The sequence below is a fragment of the Schistocerca cancellata genome, chromosome 6 (genome assembly GCF_023864275.1).
Source record: "Schistocerca cancellata isolate TAMUIC-IGC-003103 chromosome 6, iqSchCanc2.1, whole genome shotgun sequence".
In the NCBI taxonomy this organism is placed as follows: Eukaryota; Metazoa; Arthropoda; class Insecta; order Orthoptera; family Acrididae; genus Schistocerca; species Schistocerca cancellata.
This window is the reverse complement of record NC_064631.1, coordinates 112,711,992-112,737,870: the sequence shown is the minus strand read 5'-3', so window position 1 is coordinate 112,737,870 and position 25,879 is coordinate 112,711,992. Positions and strand designations below refer to the sequence as shown.

The 25,879-nt window shown below is 42.5% G+C and overlaps 1 protein-coding gene across 1 annotated transcript in view; it reads right to left on the bottom strand.

Annotated features, from left to right (window-relative positions):
- Window positions 1-2,326: 2,326 nt before the first annotated feature.
- LOC126191246 (venom dipeptidyl peptidase 4-like) overlaps window positions 2,327-25,879 on the bottom strand; it is a 475,023-nt gene continuing 451,470 nt past the window's right edge. Inside the window, exon 16 of the mRNA XM_049932056.1 lies at window positions 2,327-4,667. Within this exon, the coding sequence (XP_049788013.1) occupies window positions 4,491-4,667 (177 nt within the window). The 3' untranslated portion in view covers window positions 2,327-4,490. The remainder of the gene's footprint in view (window positions 4,668-25,879) is intronic.

The following is a 25,879-nucleotide window of genomic DNA, read 5'->3' as shown; positions in this document are numbered from 1 at the left end:
AATTCTGTGACAGATGGACCTTATGATCAGCATGCATCAGGGAGTAATCATTAGAATTCCCTTAGGCAAAAGAATTCTAAATATTTCAGCTATGTATACACAAGACGAATATCATTTTCTCGCCAGATAGTGTGGACCTCTGGTTATATTATAGAAGCATATTTATACGAACTGTCTGATGTAATAGGCTGTAATTTGTGCATGTAATATGATGAGTATCAGATTCTCTCATGGGAGAACGATTACTGTGCAACATTAGGAATAAAATTTATGTAAAAATTTTGTGTAGTAATGGTGGACTTAAACTAAGAAAGTATTTTTTCTTACAGAATACTTCGCAAGGGATTGAGTATGTGCTGAAGTAAGTATTAGTTGTCAGTTGCTAATTTCAGGAAGCAGATTAATTTCAAAGTTGTGTAGAATATTCATACACTTACACAAATACTACAAATTCTCAGTTACGATGACGCAGGCACAAGATGAAGTATCCAGCTGGAAGATGTCAACTACACTACTGGCCATTAAAATTGCTACACCACGAAGATGACATGCTAGAGACGCGAAATTTAACCGACAGGAAGAAGATGCTGTGATATGCAAATGATTAGCTTATCAGAGCATTCACACAAGGTTGGTGCCGGTGGGGACACCTACAATGTGCTGACATGAGCAACGTTTCCAACCAATTTCTCATACACAAACAGCAGTTGACCGGCGTTGCCTGGTGAAACGTTGTTGTGATATCTCGTATAAGAAGGAGAAATGTGTACCATCATGTTTCCAACTATGATAAAGGTCAGATTGTAGCCTATCGCGATTGAGGCTTATCGTATCGCGACATTGCTGCTCGCGTTGGTCGAGATCCAATGACTGTTAGAATATGGAATCGGTGGGTTCAGGAGAGTAATACGGAACGCCGTGCTGGATCTCAACGGCCTCGTATCACTACCAGTCGAGATGACAGGCATCTTATCTGCATGGCTGTAACGGACCATGCAGCCACGTCTCGATCCCTGAGTCAACAGATGGGGACGTTTGAAAGACAACAACCATCTGCACGAACAGTTCGACGACGTTTGCAGCAGCATGGATTATCAGCTCAGAGAGCATGGCTGTGGTTACCCTTGATGCTGTATCACAGACAGGAGCGCCTGCGATGGTGTACTCAACGATGAACCTGGGTGCACCAATGGCAAAATGACATTTTTTTCGGATGAATCCAGATTCTGTTTACAGCATCAGGATGGTTGCATCCGTGATTGGCGACTTCGCGGTGAACGCACATTGGAAGAGTGTATCACCCAGCGTGATGGTATGGGGTGCCATTAGTTACACGTCTTGGTCACTTCTTGTTCACATTGACGGCAGTTTGAACAGTGGACGTTACATTTCAGATGTGTTACGACCCGTGGCTCTACCCTCTATTCGATCCCTGCGAAACCCTACATTTCAGCATGATAATGCACGACTGCATGTTGCAGGTCATGTACTGGCCTTACTGGATACAGAAAATGTTCGAGTGCTGCCCTGGCCAGCACATTCTCCAGATTTCTCACCAATTGAAAACGTCTGGTCAATGGTGGCCAAGCAACTGGCTCGTCACAATACGCCGGTCACTACTCTTGATGAACTGTGGTATCGTGTTGAAGCTGCATGGGCAGCTGTACCTGTACATGCCATCCAAGCTCTGTTTGACTCAATGCCCAGGAGTATCAAGGCCGTTATTACGGCCAGAGGTGGTTGTTCTGGGTACTAATTTCTCAGGATCTAGACACCCAAATTGCGTGAAAATGTAATCACATGTCAGTTCTTGTATAATATATTTGCCTAAAGAATACCCGTTTATCATCTGCATTTCTTCTTGGTGTAGCAATTTTAATGGCCAGTAGTGTATTTTGTCCCAACCTATATTATATATATTCCGTGGAGCTAACAGGAGCGAATGCCAAGATGAAGCTGTGGAATTTCTGAGAATAGTACAATGACCCATTCTTAGCATTGTGTTTCTCCCTCAATACCATTTGAAAGCCACAGAAATGTTTCTCTGTTGTTCTTAAATTCCAGTTTCTTCAACAGATTTTTGAAATTGAACTTTCCCAGACAGTCTCAAAAATATTTAAATATTCAGTGTGGTACCTACTGGACTACAACTGCTGTGTTGTGTATCAGTTTACTACAAGTATAAAAGTAAGATTTAACAATGAAGTAGGGCCATAAACTGCCTCAATACTGGAGTCATCAATATGGTATGCAAATGAAGAAGTGGAAGAAGGCTCAGAGTAATTTCATGTAATCTTTGCAAACTTTTTTATTTCTATTTTAATTTCCTATATTTCTATAATTCACCGATTATTGATCACATTAGAAATGTAAAGCCAAACTATCAATATACATTTCTACATTTTTGTATGATTTTTACATTGTCCCATTATTTAATTGTTGTGGATCACAGCCAAATATCACATTACAATAATTACAGCTGAAAAGAGGAGCAAATTGAGTAGAATCTGAAGTTCAAGAAGAATCAGTTTGCATAGACCAAGATGATGAATTTAATTAAATTGATATTCATTTATTTAAAGTGGGCATCCTGTTAACATTGCTGATCTGCTTATTGCTTTAGTTGGAGATACTTGTACAGGACATGGCAATGTTTAACAGTAGCTAACCAGATGTACACGTGAATGTACAACACATTTTCTCACTACTTGGTGGAATGTCACTGTCTGCTTCTAGCATTACTTTTGAGAACACATTTTACCTACTGAAAGAACATACAAAGTAGTTACAACAATACATGTGAAGGATTATTTTGTCCTCCTTCACGTGGTATTTATCAGTGATGTGATGGAACTGTTTGTGACACAAAAATGTGTTTGAATTGTAATAGGTGTCACTGATGTAGTTATACTCACAATGACAGTCATCAGTAAGTAGTCGTTTGTTTTTAACTTAACTATCCATCATTATGTTACAAGCCTTCTGAGCAGCTATTAAAAATAAATTATTGATCCTAGGAACTTGGATTCTGTGCATTGTGTTTTCTGTGTGTTGGGCAGTGCACTAAACAAGAGGGAGCCAGATGGCTTACAGTTCAGAGCTCCTCCTGCTACTCTAACCCTGGGTCCACTTGCATGGCTCCAGAAGGCTACGTTATTGACATTATTGGCGCATATTGCCATCAGTAAGTTGCAAGGACACCTAATGGTGCTCTAGGATATAGCTAACAGAGAGTGCACAGTGAATGTCTCTCCAGTAATACTGAAAATGGAGATAGTCATTTTCCAACAATTTCTATTAAAGTTTACAAGAGACAAATAGAAGCTTAAAATCAAGACAATATTGACTGACTGAAGAAAACAGGAATTTAATACAATCAAATACTGAAAATAGATTTGAAAAGTAGGCAGCACAGGGGGAATGACAATTCTGAGATTGTCTGGCGCTTCTGAAGAAGACCTTACCCAGCAGAAGGTATAATCTGCCCATGATTTGCTCTCTCTTGCATGGAAGACACAGTGGAGCTCATTTCCACCTTACTTCTCTTCTGCTCTTGGTGATGTTCTCTTGTATTCGAGATTTGATGGACTGCAGACAATATTAATAAATGGGGTGACATGTCAGCTCGGTAACTGTTAGGGGAGCTGGAACTTGGTAAACCATGTTTAAATTTCAGTTACAGTTGTGAGATATTTGTGCACAGACATACTGTGAGGCACAGATGTTACCAGTGGTCTATTACAGGTACTGATGTTTGTAATACTGTTCTAATGTTATGATAAAGGCAATAGTAAGGTTTGATTAACAAACGTAAATGGATCTAACCATTTATTTTATTGGAATGTGATGTGGTCATCGTATGTCACTATTGAGGCACTTGTCGCATATTCAGTAATCTCTCTCTCATTGCATTTTGGCCATTATACACACGGACCAATCTACATACACACATATATACTGAGGCACCACATGTATCTACTAGGGTAACAATAATATATACCATGCAGTGGGTGCCACAGTTCTTTTTGATATCACAGAAGTGGAAACGTGTTACAACTAGAGAACTTTATATGAATGTTGCAATTTCACCAGTCGAAATATTATCGAGGTATAATATGGAAGATAAGTTTAAGTCACAAGGCATGGTATGTGGTGTTCAACATCTTGAAATATAAAATAATGTAAAAAATTGGAGATATGCAGGTTCCTTCAAGGTATGCTGAGTCAGTGTGGGCACAATGCAGTACTGCAAAAGCAACATGGTGGACGCTTCTGACATCTTATCTCATTACACGTCTTTACTTAAAGGAACCAAAGGAGAGGAACAATAAAAATGATGGTTCTAAAAGTATGCAGTATGAGTAGCTAGTAAATGATTCTTAAGAAATAACACTACAGCATTTTATGGAAGGCAGAGGAGCAGTGGCGTTGTACCCGCTCAATTGCTGCAGGTGGTGCTATAAGGCTGGCTTGTGAAAGTGTGCCATCAGTCAGCTGAAGGCAGCGGTGCACAGTAAGAGCAGCACTGGCAGCAACTGTCTGGCCGTTTTTGCAGGAGAAGAGGATGCAGGCTGCTGGTTCTCGAAGCATTCTGCGAAGAACTCGTCCACGCTGCGGTACAGGTGGGTGCTCAGGTCAGCCACGGTGTGGTCCTGGTCTGGGTAACTCTGTCACAACAACAACCACGGCCTCAGAGACAGTTTCATGATGGCCAACAAATAGCCTTTAATTCAGAACAAGAAAAATATTAATTAGTTATTCAAAAAGCATCCTCAGTGCCAAAGAAAGCAGGAACTGGGAAACAAGGTGTAAAGTAAATGAATAGGCCGACACCTAATGGAAACCAATATTCCTGTCCAACTGAATCATACCATACCACTTTGCAATGTACTGAATCTTAATGAGTACATGTTTGCAATGTTGTTAAATTATTAAATTGAAGAAATAATGGTACTTCGAGCACAGTTACAATGAAATATGGTGAAACTGTTATGCAAAATAGTTTCTATTCAAAAGTATGCTCAATGAATGTGAACAATAGTAAAACTTATATTTATAAAATTGTATACAGTACTCTAATTCAAAATTCCATTATTGTAACCTACATAAGGAGCAACACCAATAGCCAGTTAAGTTCAATATTATTCAAATTTTTGTCAAGCTCACTGTGATGCATTAAATATATTATAAAGCAAATTGTTTTATTTTGGCCACAATATTTCAGTAGAAGTTGATTAACTACCACATAATTTGCCTGACAAAAGGCAAATCCAGGATTCAGTTTCAGGTGGAGTTAACTTTGACAAGATACACAAATTTTTATCGAGAGACTCAATCTAAGTATCAGCTTTCATAGCTCAACAAAGTGGTTATGTTATAAGGCAAACTGGTGAAAATATCAAGAATTGATTGAACTGTTGATTTTTCAATGCATATCAACACACTTTTCTATGAAAAATTTAAAATTCCTCTATGATCTTACTCAGAAACAAATTCTATGTCATGATGTGAAATGAATCAAAGAAAAATCGAAGTCCCAACTATTGTGCTATGCAACCACTTCCCGCCCAGAACTCAGATGCACAAAACACCACAAACTCGGAGCCTAGAGACAGGGCTCCTCACTCTTTTGAGTCAGAAAATTAATTCCCTCTCTCATCTGAGACCCAAACCCAGCTTAGTACACCCCACAAGCTAAAAGAATAGTTTCCTTCCTAGTAGCAGCCACAATTGCTCCTTCCTACTGTGCCACTCTGTCCTAGTGAAATGCATTACATTACAGTTTTATACAACTTTTGAAGTACTTGGTCAACACGAATTAACAGTTTTATAATAAATCACACTCAGGGATTGACCAAAATGACATCAAACATGATATACTGGTACGTAAAACGAATCTGTATCCTTCATCCATTGTTTCTAACCAGAGGCATAAATAATTTGCCCATTTTTGAAGTAGTGATATTGAAGTTTAGAAAATACTATAGTTTAGTTTTGCATTCTTTGGTGTATGATTTAAATGTTTATGAATCCAAATTCAGTTGCTTTTGGTGCGAGTTCTATCACGAGATGAACCAGTGCCTAAGATGCACCAGTGCCTGCTGGCTAAGCTTTTAGACTGGTGCAGACTGCTAACTGCTGCACCTGCACCAGCCTTGAAACATTGTTACCACTCCTATATCTTGCCGGCCGGGGTGGCCAAGCGGTTCTAGGCGCTACAGTCTGGAACCGCGCGACCACTACAGTCGCAGGTTCGAATCCTGCCTCGTGCAGGTTAGGTTTAAGTTGTTCTAAGTTCTAGGGGACTGATGACCTCAGATGTTAAGTCCCATAGTGCTCAGAGCCATTTGAACCATCCTATATCTCGAACAAGGTTCTGCAAACAGTAATTACTCTTCCGCTCAAAGAGAAACCCAGCGTTCGTTCTGTAATCGTTCAGCTGAAGAACTACAATCATATAGTATAGATGATTAGAGACAGACAAGGATGGTTGCATCAAGAAAGGCTTTACATGTATGAGAGGATCTATCATTATCTGAAGGGGAAAAAAAGCAAAAATGCACTGATAGAAAAAATTCGCAACATCAAGGAGTTCTGCGACAAACGAAAATTGGTAGGCATGTTTCTACATCTGAAAAACGATACCTATTAACCCTAGGGCGCCCAAACCTTTTTTTCTAACTTGGATGCCTGGGGGGGGGGGGGGGGGGGGGGGGGGCGTTCGGCGAGCCCACAGGTATTAAATAAGTTTACTGATGAAAAATTACAACTTTCAAAATGGTTTATGTATTTTAACTAAGGCATCTGTTTATAAATGTTGTTAATTGTTATAAATATTGGATTGAGTGAATAAAAAATTGACTTATTACAATACAAATTACAGATGTGTTCATATACAATAGACTACTCTGAGTCCCCAACTTCAAGGCAAGAGACACACTTCACAATTTTTTTTGAATGTGTGTTACACACGTTTATGACACTGTCCACAATACTTCTTCACAGTGATTACTCAGGATCGGACATTGTTGATGCTTTTTGTATTTCTTACCAGGTCTTGTAACAATACTAAACATGAACAACAGTAGTGCGCTTTAATGACAGTTCTACCTGATTGCAGATCTTATCATTTACCTACCTGTCGATAGTGTATGAAGTTATACTGAAATCCTACCATGTCTTCGTGGTGCTTCGCTGCTTTTGACAGGCAGTGAACTTTCTCAGAACTTAAGGAGGAACACTAACAATGACAGTTATTTCCTAAACCAGAATTTGAAATACCGCACATCTCCCTTGGCTTACGTTGCACTGCCTGCACTGCACTTCCTCAACCCTGCTCCGCGGCTACTTTTCTTTGCTTTACTTTACTTTACTTTCTTTTTTTTCTGTTCCACTTTCCTCCTCATTTTCCTTTGGTTTTTTGTTTTTTTTCCCCTCAACACTGAAAAACATCTCGAAAATTCTTTATATTTACACTAATGTACACTGGCGGGAAAAATCTTAACACGAAAAAATAAATAATGTAGAACAATGAAATTTTCGGAATACGATTGTCTAGGTAACATATTTAAGTGATTAACATTAAAAGCTCACAGTTTATTGTAAGTATGAGATAAGCAACTGTAAATGTGAAATGCCGCTGCATTCATTCTGGTAACCGCCAGAAAGTTGAATGTAATCATACAAAAGCCCATGAATTTTCTTGTACAGTTGCTGGATGTCAGTTTGTCGTGTGGAGGTCAATGCCTGTTGCACTTGGTCAGTCAGTACAGGGACAGTTATTATTGCCTGTGAATGATGCTGGAGCTGATGTCTGATGATGTCCCATACGTGCTCGATTGGAGACTGATCTGGTGATCAAGGAGACCAAGGCAACATTTCGACACGCTCAGGAGCATGTTGGGCTGCAGCAGCAGTATGTGTGCTCCTGCTGTCATAAAAAATCGCACCCCAGACAGTAATTCCAGGTGTAGGTCCAGTGTGTGTAGCATGCAGACCAGTTGGTTGCAGACCAGCAACTGGCCTCCTTTCCCTCTCTCACCCAATGGGACCGAGGATCTCGCTGTCTGGTTCCTTCCCCTGAACCAACCAACCAACCAACTTAACCAACACATGGCTGTCACTGACACTGAGGCTTAACCAGCTTTCATCAGATAATACATCAGACCTCCACTCTACTGTGAGCTCTCACTTGACACCACTGAAGTCGCAAATAGAGGTAGTTTGGGTTCAGTGGAACGCACGTGTTACAGGGTGTCTGGCCCAAAGATTTTGTTGAAGTAATTAATTTCTAAGAGTTTAATGTATCAATATGGTACCAACTGCTGCTCATTTTGCTGCTGCAGATGCAGTACTGCTGCGGCAGAGCCATACATAAAAAATAATGGTTTTCCCTCCCGGTAGTGCTATGTGGCCATCCCGAGTGCAGTCTTCTTGCAACCATACATTTGCATGAGCACTGCTGCCAGCAATCATGTACAGTGTCTACATTCCTGCAAAAGTCCTACTACCAGCTTCTCGTAGCCCTGTTACACAACCTCATTCAAACCTAGCGAGGTTTCTATAATGGCGTCTTTGTCATCTTAAAGGCATTCTTGACTAACATCAGCACACCCACATCCAACCTCAAAGGTAACTAATGCATGACTTTTGAATTATTTCTAGGATAATCGTCCTCCACATATGGCACGCAACTCTGTGAACTGTCTGCCATTCCATTGACTATCAAACCATGGTTATTGATAGAAGCTTACACTTATACATTTTCAGCCTAGATATTGTAAGGTATCACATCAAATATTTGAAGTGAAAAGAAGAATATGTGCTAGCATAAGCTGCCGTCAGCACACCAGGTGGCAAAGAGATTGTGTGAAGATCGACAGAGGCCGAAGACAGACTTGCAAGAAACGAGCTGCCGAAGACAGACTTGCAAGAAATGTGCCGCCAACGCCCTCTCGGCCACCAGATTTGTCCCTGATAGAATATGGCTGGAACAGTCTAAGAAGTTAACTGCATCACACTGCCAGCATGCAGAATATCAATGACCAGTTACAGCAGCTATGGGCCAGCTAGCCTCAGGAGAGGATATAACGGCTCTATGACACCCTTCACAACTGAATCATTGCATGCATCCAGGCCAGAGGGAGTGCTGCACTTTTCTTGTCGTTGAGTTTACTTACATATACTGTCAGTCATACTACGGCCTCTCATAATAAATCTGCATCCCACACTCAGCATGCTGTTTATTAATGGAAGGCAACACTGGGGATGTAGACACATCTGTATGTTTTAGTTCAGTGGTCCTCAAACCTTTTTGCTTAAGAGCCAATATTGCCATTTTAGGGTGACACCTCGTGCCACATATGAAGAGACGTGGGGATGGGGGCGGAGTGGCCACTCAAAGAGAAATTCAATTCACCAAACCATGGTTATTGACAGAAGCTTAGACTTACACATTTTCAGCCTACATATTACAAGGTATCACATCAAATATTTAAAGTAAAAAGTAGAATATGTGGTGGCATAAGCTGGCGCCAGTACACCAGGTGGCAAAGAGGTTGTGAGAAGATCGATAGAGGCCAAAGACAGACTTGCAAGAAACGAGCCGCAACGCCCTCACGGCCACCACCAGTATTTAGATCACCAGCACGGACCGGAGGGCCCAGTCAGTCAGTCATCCAGTGAGTCAATGTGTCGTGTCATCAGTCGCAGTCCAGTGACAGTCGCAGCCACAGTTAGCTCAGCGTCTTGTTCAGAGTCAGGCAGAATATAGCGGCCAGAGTATTGTATGTACATAGTGGGACTTGTACTTCACCAGCAGTGAGGCTAACGTGGAGTATTATCGAAGAGCTTGTACCACAACAGATGGACTACGTTAAGTAACTTCTTGTTCTTACGAATAAAGAATCTTGTTAACACATGCATGCAGTTTGTGTCATAGACAAGGATACCGGTCACATAACATCTTCTCCTTGCTTCCCATAGTACAAGCCTACAGTGACAACTAAACGACACAAAAACTGGCGATGAGTATAATTCAGTGTAGATTTTGCTTGCTTCTCTTGTTTTTCAGACTGCAGAGGTGATCGTATTCAAGTGTCTGCTAATGTATTGTTGTGTACTTGCATGTATTCCAGGACGCGAGCAGCAGAACTAATCAAATTCTCTTTTCAGAGGCTTTGCTTCCTTTTTGTTATAAAATATTTGGATAAACAATGGCTACCCTGCCCCCTCCAACCCCTTCCCACGCGGCTCAGCCTTAGTCGGCCAATGTGGTGGATCTAACACAAATATTTCTGTTTCAGAACCAACAAATTGCTGCTTTGTTGACGACGGTACAACAACTTCTGGCTGCACACGTCGCGTTGGCCACACAACAACAACCAACTGACCGACTAGACCAACAAGTGCCACCGAGGAGCACACCAGCTAGTTTAACAATACAGAAGAGGAATTGCTCGAATACCTGACACAGTTCCAAGCACAATGTCAAGTTCATCGCGTTGAAGGTACTGTAAAACTACAACACTATTTTGATTGCGGGGTCCCTAGTGTTCAGGTTAATACAAAAACTATGTCTCCCGATGAACTCAGTTATGATCAAGTAATCGCTGCATTAACTAAATGGCCACTGTGGCCGAGCGGTTCTAGGCGCTTCAGTCCGGAACTGCACTGCTGCCACGGTCGCAGGTTTGAATCCTGCCTCGGGCATGGATGTGTGTGATATTCTTAGTTTAGTTAGGTTTAAGTAGTTCTAAGTTCCAGGGGACTGATGACCTCCGATGTTAAGTCGCATAGTGCTTAGAGCCAACAGAGCCATTAACTAAATACAGGGTGTTTATAAATGAATATTGGAGTTCTAATGCTTTATAATATTTATTATATTAAACTTACAATTCTAAATGATATGTCAAATGAAAGAGCAACTCAAACAGGTTTATCAAGAACCTTATAAATGTTCATTGTGAGCACCATTTTTCATACGGCACACATCAAGTCTATAGCCCAAGTGCTGGATAGGCTGCAAGGGGCCCAATGACAGGGCTTGCTTTGCATGGCCTCCACGTTCACCCAACCTAACGCCATATGATTTCCTTTGGGGCTTCATTAAGGATCGTGTGTACATGCCTCTGCTACCAGCAGACCTCCCTGAATTAAGAAACCGGATTGAAGCAGCTGTTGCTACAGTCACTGAAGACACACTTATCAACGTTTGGGAAGAACTCGGCTATAGACTTGATGTGTGCTGTGTGACAAATGGTGCTCACATTGAACATTTATAAGATTCTTGGTAAAACTGTTTGAGTTGCTCTTTCATTTGACATATCATTCATAACTGTAATTTTAATGTAATAAATATTATAAAGCGTTAAAACCCCGATATTCATTTATAAACACCCTGTATTATTGCCAGCAAGTCCAAGTAGCTGCAGCCAGATATCAGTTCTTTCGATTGCAGAAACAGCCAGAACATACGTACCGACAGTGGTACACAGAATGAACGGACATGACTGGGAAGTGTAGATTTAAGTGTAGTGTGGCAACTTTCACAGTAATTTGATGATTAGGGATGCAATAAAATTCAATGTCCGCGATAGTACAATACAATAACAGATCTTAAAGTACTTTGATCCATCACTACCACAAGTGTTGCAAATTTAGAACAATACTTTCGGGTGCCATAGCAGCCAGTAAGTTTGACCGGGCCCCGATTTGTCGGGTCAAGTCGCCCCTTGATCGCGACCGCCCCAAGTAGCCACAGCAACGAGCGTGAACACAGCCGCGCGGACAGCCACAAAGACAGGTAAACAGACCTGTGAACCTAGTGAAGCCTTGCCCTAGATATAAGACAGCATAAGACAGGACTGCACATCACGTAACGCAATGTGTTACACGTGTGGAAAGAAAGACAATGTCCAAGCAGTTTGCAATGGCACAAAAACGCCAATTTGCCTGCTCCAAGAACAAAGAGGCTCATGCACATGCAGTGAACGTTGTGTTATCCAATCCTACAACAGGTTCTGATAAAAGTAACATTAAGCTTGTGCCTCCTTCTCGCCCTAGTGATGTGCAACGACGTTCTAACGAACTATTTGTCTCATTACGAATTGCCGGCCGTCTTGTGAACTTTCACTTGGACATACAGTGAGTCCAAAAAGTATTCGTCTAGTTGTAACCTTTCTAAAACTAAGTATACGTCACGTGAAAGGAAGGATGGATGGCTCGGATGGCTCTGAGCACTATGGGACTTAACTGCTGAGGTTATCAGTCCCCTAGACTACTTAAACCTAACTAATCTAAGGACATCACACACATCCATGCCCGAGGCAGGATTAGAACCTGCAACCGTTGCGGTCGCCATGTTCCAGACTGTAGCGCCTAGAACTGCTCGGCCACACGGGCAGGCTGAAAGGAAGGGAACATAAAATGTGAACATCCAGTCATATGCAGCAAACCTTGCTAAGTTATTTTTATTGATGGACAAGAAAATAAATACATCCATAGCGATAACAAATTTTACAAAATGGAGAATTTATTATTTCAGTTACAAGAATTAATATTTAGTGGGGTTTCCATTTGCAGCTATTACAGCTTGTAGTCATCTGGGCATCAACTTGACCAAGTTAGCCATCAGAGAGGCTGCAATTTTGTCCCCTTCATCTTGAAGTGTTTCTTTTAGGTGTCTATTGTTAGAAATCTTCTCCTGATGCTATCTTCCAGTACATTCCAGAGGTGTTCAATAGGATTAAAGTCTGGGCTCTGAGGAGCGGTGTTAAGTTGTTTTGGGGTACTGTACAAAGGCTACAGCCTTGTATTTAGAAGCATACGCTTTTGGTCGTTATCTTGTTGAAAAATGTAATTTCCTTGCAGACCTAATTTTTTGGTTCTAGGATTCAGATTGTCCTTTAAAATGTTGATATACATATAGTGATCCATTGTAACGTCTATGAAATGTAATTTTCCAACACCTGCAGCACTCATACAGCCCCACACTATCAGGTAGCCACCACTGTGTTTAACTGTTGGCCGCATTCTTCTTACGCCACACCATTCACCTGCCATCCGACCCGAATACGTTATATTTATTCTCATCAGAAAATAGTACTCTACTCCAGAGTCTTCCTTATTGAATATACGTTGAATCGCAAAATGAAGACGTTTCTTTCGATTCTGTTCACTGACCCGAAATTTCTTGCGCGCTACCCGGCTGCGATACCCATACGTTTTTAAGGTGTTTCTGATTGTGTTGGCACATACCTTTTTTCCTCTAGATTAACTCCACAGCCAAGTTAGGAGCGCTGATTTTAGGTTTCTTCATTTCCCTCCTGATAAATCTCTTGTCTGCATCAGTCAAAGTGTGAGGGCTTCTGGTACGTGGTTGGTTTCTTAATGATTTTGTTGGGCAAAATCGATCTAATATCGACTGAACCGTTGTTCTAGGTCTACCGACTACTTGAGCAATCTCGTAAGAAGATTTGGACTCATTATGTAAGCGCAGAATAAGTTTCCTTTCGATCAGCGACGTCTCACTACGATTACGGATCATGGCGCTGATTGCACAGTATCAAATGGTTCAAATGGCTCTGAGCACTATGGGACTTAACTTCTGAGGTCATCAGTCCCCTAGAACTTAAAACTACTTATACCTAACTAACCTAAGGACATCACACACATCCATGCCCGAGGCAGGATTCAAACCTGCGACCGTAGCAGTCGCGCGGTTCCGGAGTGAAGCGCCTAGAACCGCTCGGACTGCACCGTATCAGAGTCGTTCAGAACCACAACAGGTGATAGAGTGGGGCCGCGCATGGTTGACTCCAGTGTGTGCCGTGGGTCAGCGTCATAGTTTAATCACTGCGTGCAGAACTTCGGCATGTCCAGATGGTGGACGAATACTTTATGAACTAGCTCTTGTATTACATTTTCTATTTTGTTAACCTTGCTGCCGAATTGGATGTATTACTTTCCTTGCTTTTCAACAAAAATGGCTTACCAAGGTACTTCTTACACGACTGACTCTTTAGATTTTGCATGCATTTCTTTTCATGTTACACAGACTTTGTTTTCTAAAAGGTATCCAGCTAGATGAATACTTTTTGGACTCACTGTAGGTGTCTCAGCAACTTTAATTAATCGTGCCACGTACGAACAGTTAGGTTCATCGCGCCCTTCTAAATCTAGCAAGCACCTCACTACTTACAACGGACAGGAGATTCCAGTGCTGGGACAGAGTAGTTTGCTTGCAACTTAACAAATCTCACACGAGGGCAGTGAATTTTACAGTGCTGAAATCAAGAGACAGTGAGAAAATTTTTGGTTTAGATTCCTTTGATTTGTTTGGCCTTAGCCTTCACGAAAATGTACTTTCCATATTGGCTTGTGAGCCAAAAGACAGTGTCGCTAACTTGGATGAAGATTTTCCTGAACTATTTTCAGAAGGAATGGGAGAAGCTAATAACTTTTTAGTGCATGTTACATTGAAAAAGAACGCACAGCTTAAGTTTTTTCGTGCCCGCCCCGTTCCAAATGCTTTAGCCAGTGAATTGAAAGAATTGCAAGATAATGGTGTAATTGTTCCAATTTATCTAGTCAGTGGGCAAGTCCTCTTGTTTTGTTGCCTAAACCTTCTGGTCACATTCGCATTTGTGTTGACTTCAAGTCTACAGGCAACCCACAGACAGTAGCTGACACTTATCCGTTACCTCATCCTGAGGAACGCATGGACAGGCTTGGTGCAGGACGTTATTTTTCCAAGATATATTTGCGTGATGCCTACTTGCAAATTTCATTGAATGAAGAATCACGGAAAAGTGTTTTTTGTAAATACACACTTAGGACTGCTCAAGTATTTGCGGTTGCCCTTCGGCAGTGCTACCGCACCGGCCATTTTTCAATGTTAGTTGGAACAGCTGACTGCAAAAGTGCCATTTTGTTCAAACTACCTTGACGATATTGTTGTCTCACATCGTACAGCAGAGGAACAAATTGCCAATTTGCGTACTCTATTTCTAATGTTGTCAGAAGCAGAACTCAAGTGTCATCTCGAAACGTGTGACTTTTTTCAAACTGAACGACAGTACTTAGGTCATGTGATATATAGTCAGGTTGTGCACCACCACCAATCTCATTTGCTTGCAATCCGTGATCTGCCTGTTCCTCGCAATGTGTCTGAACTGCAGTCGGTACTAGGCAAGGTGACATAGTACACTAGATTCATACTGAATGCCGCTCAGATCGCGGCTCCATTGCATCACTTGCGTCGCAAGAAAGTACCTTTTGTGTGGATTAAAGGCTGCCAAGACATTTCAGAAAATCAAAAATGCTTTCCTTAGTGACAGATGTTTAGTTCATTTTGACCCTGCCAAGCCGGTAGTCTTGCAAGTCGACGCTTCTTCCTACTTCGCACAGAATTGATGCTCCAGGCAGACCTATTGCTTTAGCCTCAAAGTTGTTAACTCAAACTCAGTGCAATTATTCTCAAATTGTAAAAGAAGCTCTCGCTATTGAGTATGGTGTGACAAAATTCAATTACTATTTGTATGGTCGCAAGTTCTATTTAGAGACAGATCACAAGCCTTTGCAGTCCTTATTACATCCGTTAAAGCCGGTTCCTACAAGCACAGCACAAAACTTGCAACGATGCGCTTTTTTGCTTTCGCAGTGTCAGTATGAAATTTTGTATAGATGTACGGCAAAGCATGGCAATGTAAACGCCCTATCTCGCCTTCCGATTGGCACAGGCTCTGATTTTGATGCATCTGTCGCATCTTGTTGCCAAATTGATGCACAGGACTCTGAATTGCTGAACTCTTCCCCTTGCACTACAGAAAAATTGCACAGGCCACAGAAGAAGAGCCGGCCGGAGTGGCCGAGCAGTTCTAGGCGCTACAGTCTGGAACCGCGCTACCACTACGGTCGCAGGCTCGAATCCTGCCATGGTCATGGATGTGTGTGATGTACTTAGATTAGCTAGGTTTAAGTAGTTCTAAATTCTAGGGGACTGATGACTTCAGAAGTTAAGTCCCATAGTGGTGAGAGCCATTTTGAACAGAAACAGACCCAGATTCCCAGATTTTGTTGCATTACATTGGCACGTCTTAGCCTCGCTCACTGAACAGTATTCAGAACTCAGTTGTGTGCCGACATTTTGCACGTCGGCATAACATCTCAGTTCAACAAGGTGTGATTCTAGTTCAAAATAACGGTGGACAATCGCGTGAGCTTATTCCCAAAGTGTTGCAAAAGGATGTGTTGTGATTGCTCCACCAAGGACACTGGAGAATTGTAAGCACTAAACAATTTGCGCGGCTTCACTGTACTTGGCAGGGCGTGGATGCCCATATTGAACAGATGACGTCACAGTGCCACGCATGCGTGGAAAACCAATCCTCTCTGGCACAGACATTCTCAGCATGGCCTAAGACTCAATAGCCATGGCAACGAGTGCGGGACGATTTTGGAACACTTGTTGGCTCATAGTGGTAGATTCTTTTAGCAAGTTTACATTTGCGGAGCCTATGCATTTTACCACATCACGTACCACCATTCAAGCATTGTCCTCCATATTTCGCATAGCTTTGCCAGAAGTACTTGTATCGGACAACGGACCACAGTTCACTTCACGTGATTTTGAACAGTTTTGTACACGCAGTGGCATTCGTCATCTAACAAGTTCTCTGTTTGACCAGCAGTCCCACGGAGAAGCAGAACGCTTCATACGCACTTTCAAGCAACACGTGGCCGAGCTTCGCAGCACCCACTCACGGAACAGGTGCTGCAACTCTTTCTCTACATCTACACCTACATTTATACTCTGCAAGCCACCCAACGGTGTGTGGCGGAGGGCACTTTACGTGCCACTGTCATTACCTCCCTTTCCTGTTCCAGTCGCGTATGGTTCGCGGGAAGAACGATCGCCGGGAAGCCTCCGTGCGCGCTCAAATCCCTCTAATTTTACATTCGTGATCTCCTCGGGAGGTATAAGTGGGGGGCAGTAATATATTCGATACCTCATCCAGAAACGCACCCTCTCGAAACCTGGACAGCAAGCTACATCGCGATGCAGAGCGCCTCTCTTGCAGAGTCTGGCACTTGAGTTTGCTAAACATCTCCATAACGCTATCACCCTTACCAAATAACCCTGTGACGAAATGCGCTGCTCTTCTTTGGATCTTCTCTATCTCCTCCGTCAACCCTCCCACACTGATGAGCAATACTCAAGTATAGGGCGAACAAGTGTTTTGTAAGCCACATCCTTTGTTGATGGACTACATTTTCTAAGGACTCTCCCAATGAATCTCAACCTGGCACCCGCCTTACCAACAATTAATTTTATACGATCATTCGACTTCGAATCGTTCCGTACGCATACTCCCAGATATTTTACAGAAGTAACTGCTACCAGTGTTTGTTCCGCTATCATATAACATCCTTCTTTCTGTGTATTCGCAATACATTACATTTGTCTATGTTAAGAGTCAGTTGCCACTCCCTGCACCAAGTGCCTATCCGCTGCAGGTCTTCCTGCATTTCACTGCAATTTTCTAATGCTGCAACTTCTCAGTGTACTACAGCATCATCCACGAAAAGCCGCATGGAACTTCCAACACTATCTACTAGATCATTTACATATATTGTGAAAAGCAGTGGTCCCATAACACTCCCCTGTGACACGCCAGAGGTTACTTTAATGTCTGTAGACGTCTCTCCAATGAGAACAACATGCTGTGTTCTGTTTGCTAAAAACTCTTCAATCCAGCCACACAGCTGGTCTGATATTCCGTACGCTCTTGCTTTGTTTATCAGGCGACAGTTTGGAACTGTATCGAACGCTTTCTGGAAGTCAAGGAAAATAGCATCTACCTGGGAGCCTGTATCTAATATTTTCTGGGTCTCATGAACAAATAAAGCGAGTTGGGTCTTACACGATCGCTGTTTCCGGAATCCATGTTGATTTCTACAGAGTAGATTCTGGGTTTCCAGAAACGACATGATACGCAAGCAAAAAACGTGTTCTAAAATTCTACAACAGATCGACGTCAGAGATATAGGTCTATAGTTTTGCGCATCTGCTCGACGACCCTTCTTGAAGACTGGGACTACCTGTGCTCTTTTCCAATCATTTGGAACCTTCCGTTCCTCTAGAGACTTGTGGTACACGGTTCTTAGAAGGGGGGCAAGTTCTTTTGTGTACTCTGTGTAGAATCGAATTGGTATCCCGTCAGGTCCAGTGGACTTTCCTCTGTTGAGTGATTCCAGTTGCTTTTCTATTCCTTGGACACTTAATTCGATGTCAGCCATTTTTTCGTTTGTGCCTCCTATCGCTCCCACCCACGAACTGAACCATCACCGGCGGAAGTTCTGCATGGCCACCGCCATGGGACCCTGCTACACTTGCTACACCTACCGCAGCTTCCGGTGCCGTCAATGGTCCACAAGTATCGCTTTGCGCCGTGCGATGTTGCACTTTTCAGGGTATATGACAACCGTGGGCGCTGCGAAAGAGGCATGATGCAGGAACGCATTGGCTCTTTTATGTATTTGATTGCATGTCCGATGGTTTGCAGCGTCGCCACCAGAACCGAATTCGCGCATGTCATTTGCCCCGTGATACTGCTGCTCTTCTTCCCCCAGATTCATGGCTTCACAAGACCGCGCGGCCTTCATGGCTGCCCGCTGGTGTCGCCAGGGCACCCCAGGAGGAGCGGATGGACGATGTGCTCTCGCCCCCGCCATCCCCACTCGCAGAGCCTATGGACCTGGAGCCCCCATCTCCATTTCCGTCGCCGTCGTCTCCCCAAAACACGCCCTCAGGCTTGGACGTGTGCCTTGGCACCAGTTTTCCAGAGAATGTTCCCATTGCCTCACAAGCCAAAAATGGTTCAAATGGCTCTGAGCACTATGGGACTTAACATCTGAGGTCATCAGTCCCTTAGAACTTAGAACTACTTAAACCTAACTAACCTAAGGACATCACAAACATCCATGCACGAGGCAGGATTCCAACCTGCGACCGTAGCAGTCACGCGGTTGCGGAGTGAAGCGCCTAAAACCGCTCGACCGCAGCGGCAGGCCCTCAAAAGCCAGATGGTGTGGTACGATCAGGAGTAAGCCATCCTCGGCTCATCTCAACATCCAGTATCCTGCCTCCTCCCTGTTGTCGTTCGCAGCCTCACTACACGACAATGGCGTGGCATTTCAGTGGGTGGGGGTGGGGTGGGGAGGGGCAATGGAATGTGCCAGCTTAAGCTGGCACCAGCACACCAGGCGGCAAAGAGGTTGTGAGAAGATCGATAGAGGCCAAAGACAGACTTGCAAGAAACGAGCTGCCGCCCTCTATTCCACCACCAGTATTTACAGGGTGGCGCAGGAAATGTATTACCATTTTGTTTTTGAATATAAACTTTATTGTCAATACAATCTGAAAGGAACATATACTACAATGAAGATCCGTCAATGGAGATTTGTTCTAACTCTGCACATGCTCAGTATGTCCACCATTTCGTTTCCTAACTTCTTTCAAATGAACACTGAAGTTAGTGATTACCCTACGGCACATGTCTTCCGTAATTTCACTTGAAGACCAAGTCTTCTGAGCTCCATTAAATTCCACAGCTTCTTGGTACTGCCTTGCCCTTCAACACGCAGTGGTTCATGCAAGATGGAGCATGGCCACATACTGCAAACACTGTGTTGGAGTTTTTACATGAGCGTTTCGACATGCGGATCATTTCACTCAGGTTTCCAGGTCGCTTCAATGGCGGTCAAAATTACCCCCCCCCCCCCCCCCCCCAATAGTCCAGACCTCAATCCATGTGACTTTTTTCTTTGTTGGTACCTGAAGGAAAAATTTTTCCTGAAACGTCCACGTGATTTAATGGAGTTCAGAAGACTTATTCTTCAAGCTTCCAGTGAAATTACGGAAGACATGTGCCGTAGGGTAATCACTAACTTCAGTGTTCGTTTGAAGGAAGTTAGGAAACGAAATGGTGGACATATTGAGCATGTACTGAGTTAGAACAAATCTCCATGGACAGCTCTTCATTGTAGTAATGTTCCTTTCATATTGTATTGACAATAAAGTTGATATTAAAAAAAATGGTAACACATTTCGCGCGGCACCCTATAGATCACCGCCACAGACCGGAGAGCCCAGTCAGTCAGTCATCCACTGAGTCAATCAGTCGAGTCATCAGTCGCAGTTCAGTAGCAGTCCCAGCTGCAGTTGGCTAAGCCTCTAACCAGAGTCAGCCAGCACATAGCGACCCGAGTAGTGTACATAGTGGGACTTGTACTTCACCGGCATTGAGGCTAATGTGGACTACTACGGAGAAGCTTGTACCACAACACCTGGACTACCTTAAGGTATGTAATTATTGTTCTTATGAATAAAGAACTCTGCATGCATGCAGTTTGTGTTATAGACGAGGATACTGGTTGCCAAACAACATCCTCTCCTTGCTTCCCATGATACAACCCTACAGAACGACGACGCAACAGAAAAAATAAGTTTCTCACAGTCGTCTCTAATTTTTTTTATTTTTTGCAGTAGGAGAATGAAATTTTTTGTGAACGTACTTAGAACATTGAGCTATAAGTTGACATATAAAAGTATTATCTTTTATTTACAGGTGAGCCATAATGGAGTGAGAAGTAGACGTCACGTTTCGACTACGGTCAGGCCCGCATCTCGTGGTCGTGCAGTAGCGTTCTCGCTTCCCACGCCCGGGTTCCCGGGTTTGATTCCCGGCGGGGTCAGGGATTTTCTCTGCCTCGTGATGGCTGGGTGTTGTGCGCTGTCCTTAGGTTAGTTAGGTTTAAGTAGTTCTAAGTTCTAGGGGACTGATGACCATAGATGTTAAGTCCCATAGTGCTCAGAGCCATTTGAACCACTTGACTACGGTCGGTGATAGAGTTCCTCTTTAAGACCGGCGATGACTCTGCCACATCGATTCACAGAAAGTTGCTCACTGTTTATTGGGAAAACACAATGGATCGCAGAAGTATCCAATGGTGATTGCAGAGGTTTAAAGAAGGTGATTTCTCTCTACTGGACAATCCATGATGCGATAGATCATTGACGGCAGTGAGTGATGTGAATAACGAGACCATTGATCAAATCATCCAAAATGAGAGATGTGTGATGACACGTCAGCTTGCTGAAATCAGGGGCAGTGGTAAGGGGGGGAAGGGGGGCTATGGGGACTATATCAATGTATAGCTAAATGTTCCAAGTATGTTCACAAAAAATTTCATTCTCCTCCTGCAAAAATTAAAAAAAAAAATAGAGACGACTATGTAAAACTTTTTGAACGCCCTTTGTATATTGGAAATACACTTATTTTTCTAAAGGCTTGTATAATGTCTAGTTTTCTTTCCCTAACCTGGTACTGCGGCCAGTGCCATGGCAACAGGATCCTGTGTTTGTTTCTCTGCCTTCCAGACATATTTTTATAGGCCTCTTCACGTGCTAGTATCTCAGTGAATACGAAGTGGCTGCAACTGTCAATCAGACTTTTCTATTACGTCAAATGCAACACAAATACAGGCGCTTTTAAATAATACAACTTGATTGATTCAGAATTGTCACAAAGGGCAGAATAGCGGATGATAGCTTTGTATATAAAAGGTTTAGAAGTCAGTTTTATCTGTTGCATTATGCATATTTTTGGAAGTGGTTGGTCCTCATTGGGGTCAACACTTCGACCACATTACACAACAAATACTGGGGCCACTTTACCCAATCAGATGGAATGTCAGCAGCAGTGATCCACAGAAGCAACTGTCAGAAAAAAAAAAGGAACTTGCATTTGTGGGCCAAATATCTGGTTTGAGCACTGATATTGTAAAAAATTATTACTCCCAACACAAGTAAGATAACAAGAAAGATAGAAAATAACTCATTGAAAGACTCAAAAAAGAAAATGTTTTTACTACGAGGGTGAGTCAAATAAAAACCTTAAATATTTTTAAATATTATTTGTTGTGCATAGTGAACGCATTATTGAGGCAAAGATAGACACGAAGCCCACACCTACTATAGTAGTACAAGTTTATATGCCAACTACCTCTGCAGATGACGAAGAAATTGAAGAAATGTATGATGAAATAAAAGAAATTATTGAGATAGTGAAGGGAGACGAAAATTTAATAGTCATGGGTAACTGGAATTCGAGTGTAGGAAAAGGGAGAGAAGGAAACATAGTAGGTGAATATGGATTGGGGCTAAGAAATGAAAGAGGAAGCCGCCTGGTAGAATTTTGCACAGAGCACAACTTAATCATAGCTAACACTTGGTTCAAGAATCATAAAAGAAGGTTGTATACATGGAAGAATCCTGGAGATACTAGAAGGTATCAGATAGATTATATAATGGTAAGACAGAGATTTAGGAACCAGGTTTTAAATTGTAAGACATTTCCAGGGGCAGATGTGGACTCTGACCACAATCTACTGGTTATGAACTGTAGATTAAAACTGAAGAAACTGCAAAAAGGTGGGAATTTAAGGAGATGGGACCTGGATAAACTGAAGGAACCAGAGATTGTAAAGAGTTTCAGGGAGAGCATAAGGGAACAATTGGCAGGAATGTGGGGAAAGAAATACAGTAGAAAAAGAATGGGTAGCTTTGAGGAATGAAGTAGTGAAGGCAGCAGAGGATCAAGTAGGTAAAAAGACGAGGGATAGTAGAAATCCTTGGGTAACAGAAGAAATATTGAATTTAATTGATGAAAGGAGAAAATATAAAAATGCAGTAAATGAAGCAGGCAAAAAGGAATACAAACGTCTCAAAAATGAGATCGACAGGAAGTGCAAAATGGCTAAGCAGGGATGGCTAGAGGACAAATGTAAGGATGTACAGGCTTACCTCACTAGGGGTAAGATAGATACTGCCTACAGGAAAATTAAAGAGACCTTTGGAGATAAGAGAACCACTTGCATGAACATCAAGAGCTCAGATGGAAACACAGTTCTAAGCAAAGAAGGGAAAGCACAAAGGTGGAAGGAGTATATAGAGGGTCTATACAGGGGCGATATTCTTGAGGACAATATTATGGAAATGGAAGAGGAGGTAGATGAAGATGAAATGGGAAATATGATACTGCGTGAAGAGTATGACAGAGCATTGAAAAACCTAAGTCGAAACAAGGCCCCGGGAGTAGACAACATTCCATTAGAACTACTGACAGCCTTGGGAGAGCCATTCCTGACAAAGCTCTACCATCTGGTGAGCAAGATGTATGAGACAGGCGAAATTCCCTCAGACTTCAAGAAGAATATAATAATTCCAATCCCAAAGAAAGCTGGTGTTGACAGATATGAAAATTACCGAACTATCAGTTTAATAAGTCACAGCTGCAAAATACTAACGCGAATTATTTACAGACGAATGGAAAAACTAGTAGAAGCTGACCTTGGGGAAGATCAGTTTGGATTCCGTAGAAATTTTGGAACATGTGAGGCAATACTGACCTTACGACTTATCTTATAAGAAAGATTAAGGAAAGGCATACCTACGTTTCTAGCATTTGTAGACTTAGAGAAAGCTTTTGACAATGTTGACTGGAAAATTCTCTTTCAAATTCTGAAGGTGGCAGGGGTAAAATACAGGGAGCGAAAGGCTATTTACAATTTGTACAGAAAGCAGATGGCAGCTATAAGAGTCGAGGGGTATGAAAGGGAAGCAGTGGTTGGGAAGGGAGTGAGACAGGATTGTAGCCTCACACCGATGCTATTCAATCCTTATATTGAGCAAGCAGTAAAGGAAAGGAAAGAAATGTTCGGAGTAGGTATTAAAATCCATGGAGAAGAAATAAAAACTTTGAGGTTCGCCGATGACATTGTAATTCTGTCAGAGACAGCAAAGGACTTGGAAGAACAGTTGAACGGAATGGATGGTGTCTTGAAGGGAGGATGTAAGATGAACATCAACAAAAGCAAAATGAGGATAATGGAATGTAGTCTAATTAAGTCGGGTGATGTTGAGGGTATTAGATTAGGAAATGAGACACTTAAGTAGTAAAGGAGTTTTGCTATTTGGGGAGCAAAATAACTGATGATGGTAGAAGTAGAGAGGATATAAAATGTAAACTGGCAATGGAAAGGAAAGCGTTTCTGAAGAAGAGAAATTTGTTAACATCGAGTATAGATTTAAGTGTCAGGCAATCATTTCTAAAAGTATTTGTATGGAGTGTAGCCATGTATGGAAGTGAAACATGGATGGTAAATAGCTTGGACAAGAAGAGAATAGAAGCTTTCGAAATGTGGTGCTACAGAAGAATGCTGAAGATTAGATGGGTAGATCACATAACTAATGAGGAAGTATTGAATAGGATTGGGGAGAAGAGAAGTTTGTGGCACAACTTGACCAGAAGAAGGGATCGGTTGGTAGGACATGTTCTGAGGCATCAAGGGATCACCAATTTAGTATTGGAGGGCAGCGTGGAGGGGAAAAATCGTAGGGGGAGACCAAGAGATGAATACACTAAGCAGATTCAGAAGGATGTAGGTTGCAGTAGGTACTGGGAGATGAAGAAGCTTGCACAGGATAGAGTAGCATGGAGAGCTGCATCAAACCAGTCTCAGGACTGAAGACCACAACAACAACAACAACATTTGTTGTGCAGAAGTGGTACAAAGCTGTATCACATTTCAACATAATCTGCCCCATGCTCAATGCAAGAAGTCGTCCATCACTTACAAAGTGCATAAACTCTTTTAGAAAAAATTTTTTGATAGTCTGCGCGACCACTCATGCACCACGTGGAGTACCTCTTCATCAGAATGGAACTTCTTTCTTGCCATTGCGTCTTTGAGTGGTCCAAACATATGGAAATCACTTGGGGCTAGGTCTGGTGAGTATGGTGGATGAGGATGACGCTCAAAATGCAGGTCTGTGATTGTTGCAACTGTTGTACGGGAAGTGTGGTGCCTTGCATTGTCATATTGCAAAAGTACACCGGCTGACAGCAACCCACGTCGCTTTGATTTGATTGCAGGCCGCAGATGATTTTTTAGGAGTGGTCCCTCTAGGCATGTAATGCTCTAAAATGACGCCTTTTTCGTCCCAAAAGAGTGTCAACATAACCTTCCCTGCTGATGGTTCTGTTCGAAACTTCTTTGGTTTTGGTGATGAAGAATGGCGCCATTCCTTGCTCGCTCTCTACATTTTGGTTGGTGGAAGTGAACCCAGGTTTCGTCCCCAGTAACGATTCTTGAAAGGAAGCCATCACCTTCTCGTTCAAAGCGCCGAAGAAGTTCTTCACATGCATCAACAAGTCGTTCTCTCATTTCAGGAGTCAGCTGCCTTGGCCCCCATTTTGCATACAATTTGTGAAACTGGAGCACATCATGCACAATGTGGTGTGCTGACCCATGACTAATCTGTAAACATGCTGCAATGTCATTCAATGTCACTCGGCGGTTTTTCTTCAATATGGCTTAAACTGCTGTAATGTTCTGTGGAGTCACAACTCGTTGTGCCTGACCTGGACGAGGAGCATCTTCCACTGAAGTCACACCATTTGCGAACTTCCTACTCCATTCGTAGACTTGCTGCTGTGACAAACATGCATCACCGATCTGAACCTTCATTTGTCGATGAATTTCAATAGGTTTCACACCCTCACTACGCAAACACCAAATAACAGAACGCTGTTCTTCCCTGGTGCAAGTCGTAAGTGCGGCGGCCATCTTTATACTGATACTGCGACGGTATGTGTGCATCTGCACTATGCTGCCACCTACAAGCCATTCTGCACGCTGTTCGTAGCACGCTTACCAACTTACAGGATAACGGCGTGAAATTTCGATTTGTCATTACAAGTTTAAGGTTTTCATTTGACTCACCCTCGTAAAAAATAATGGAATGAGCTTCCTC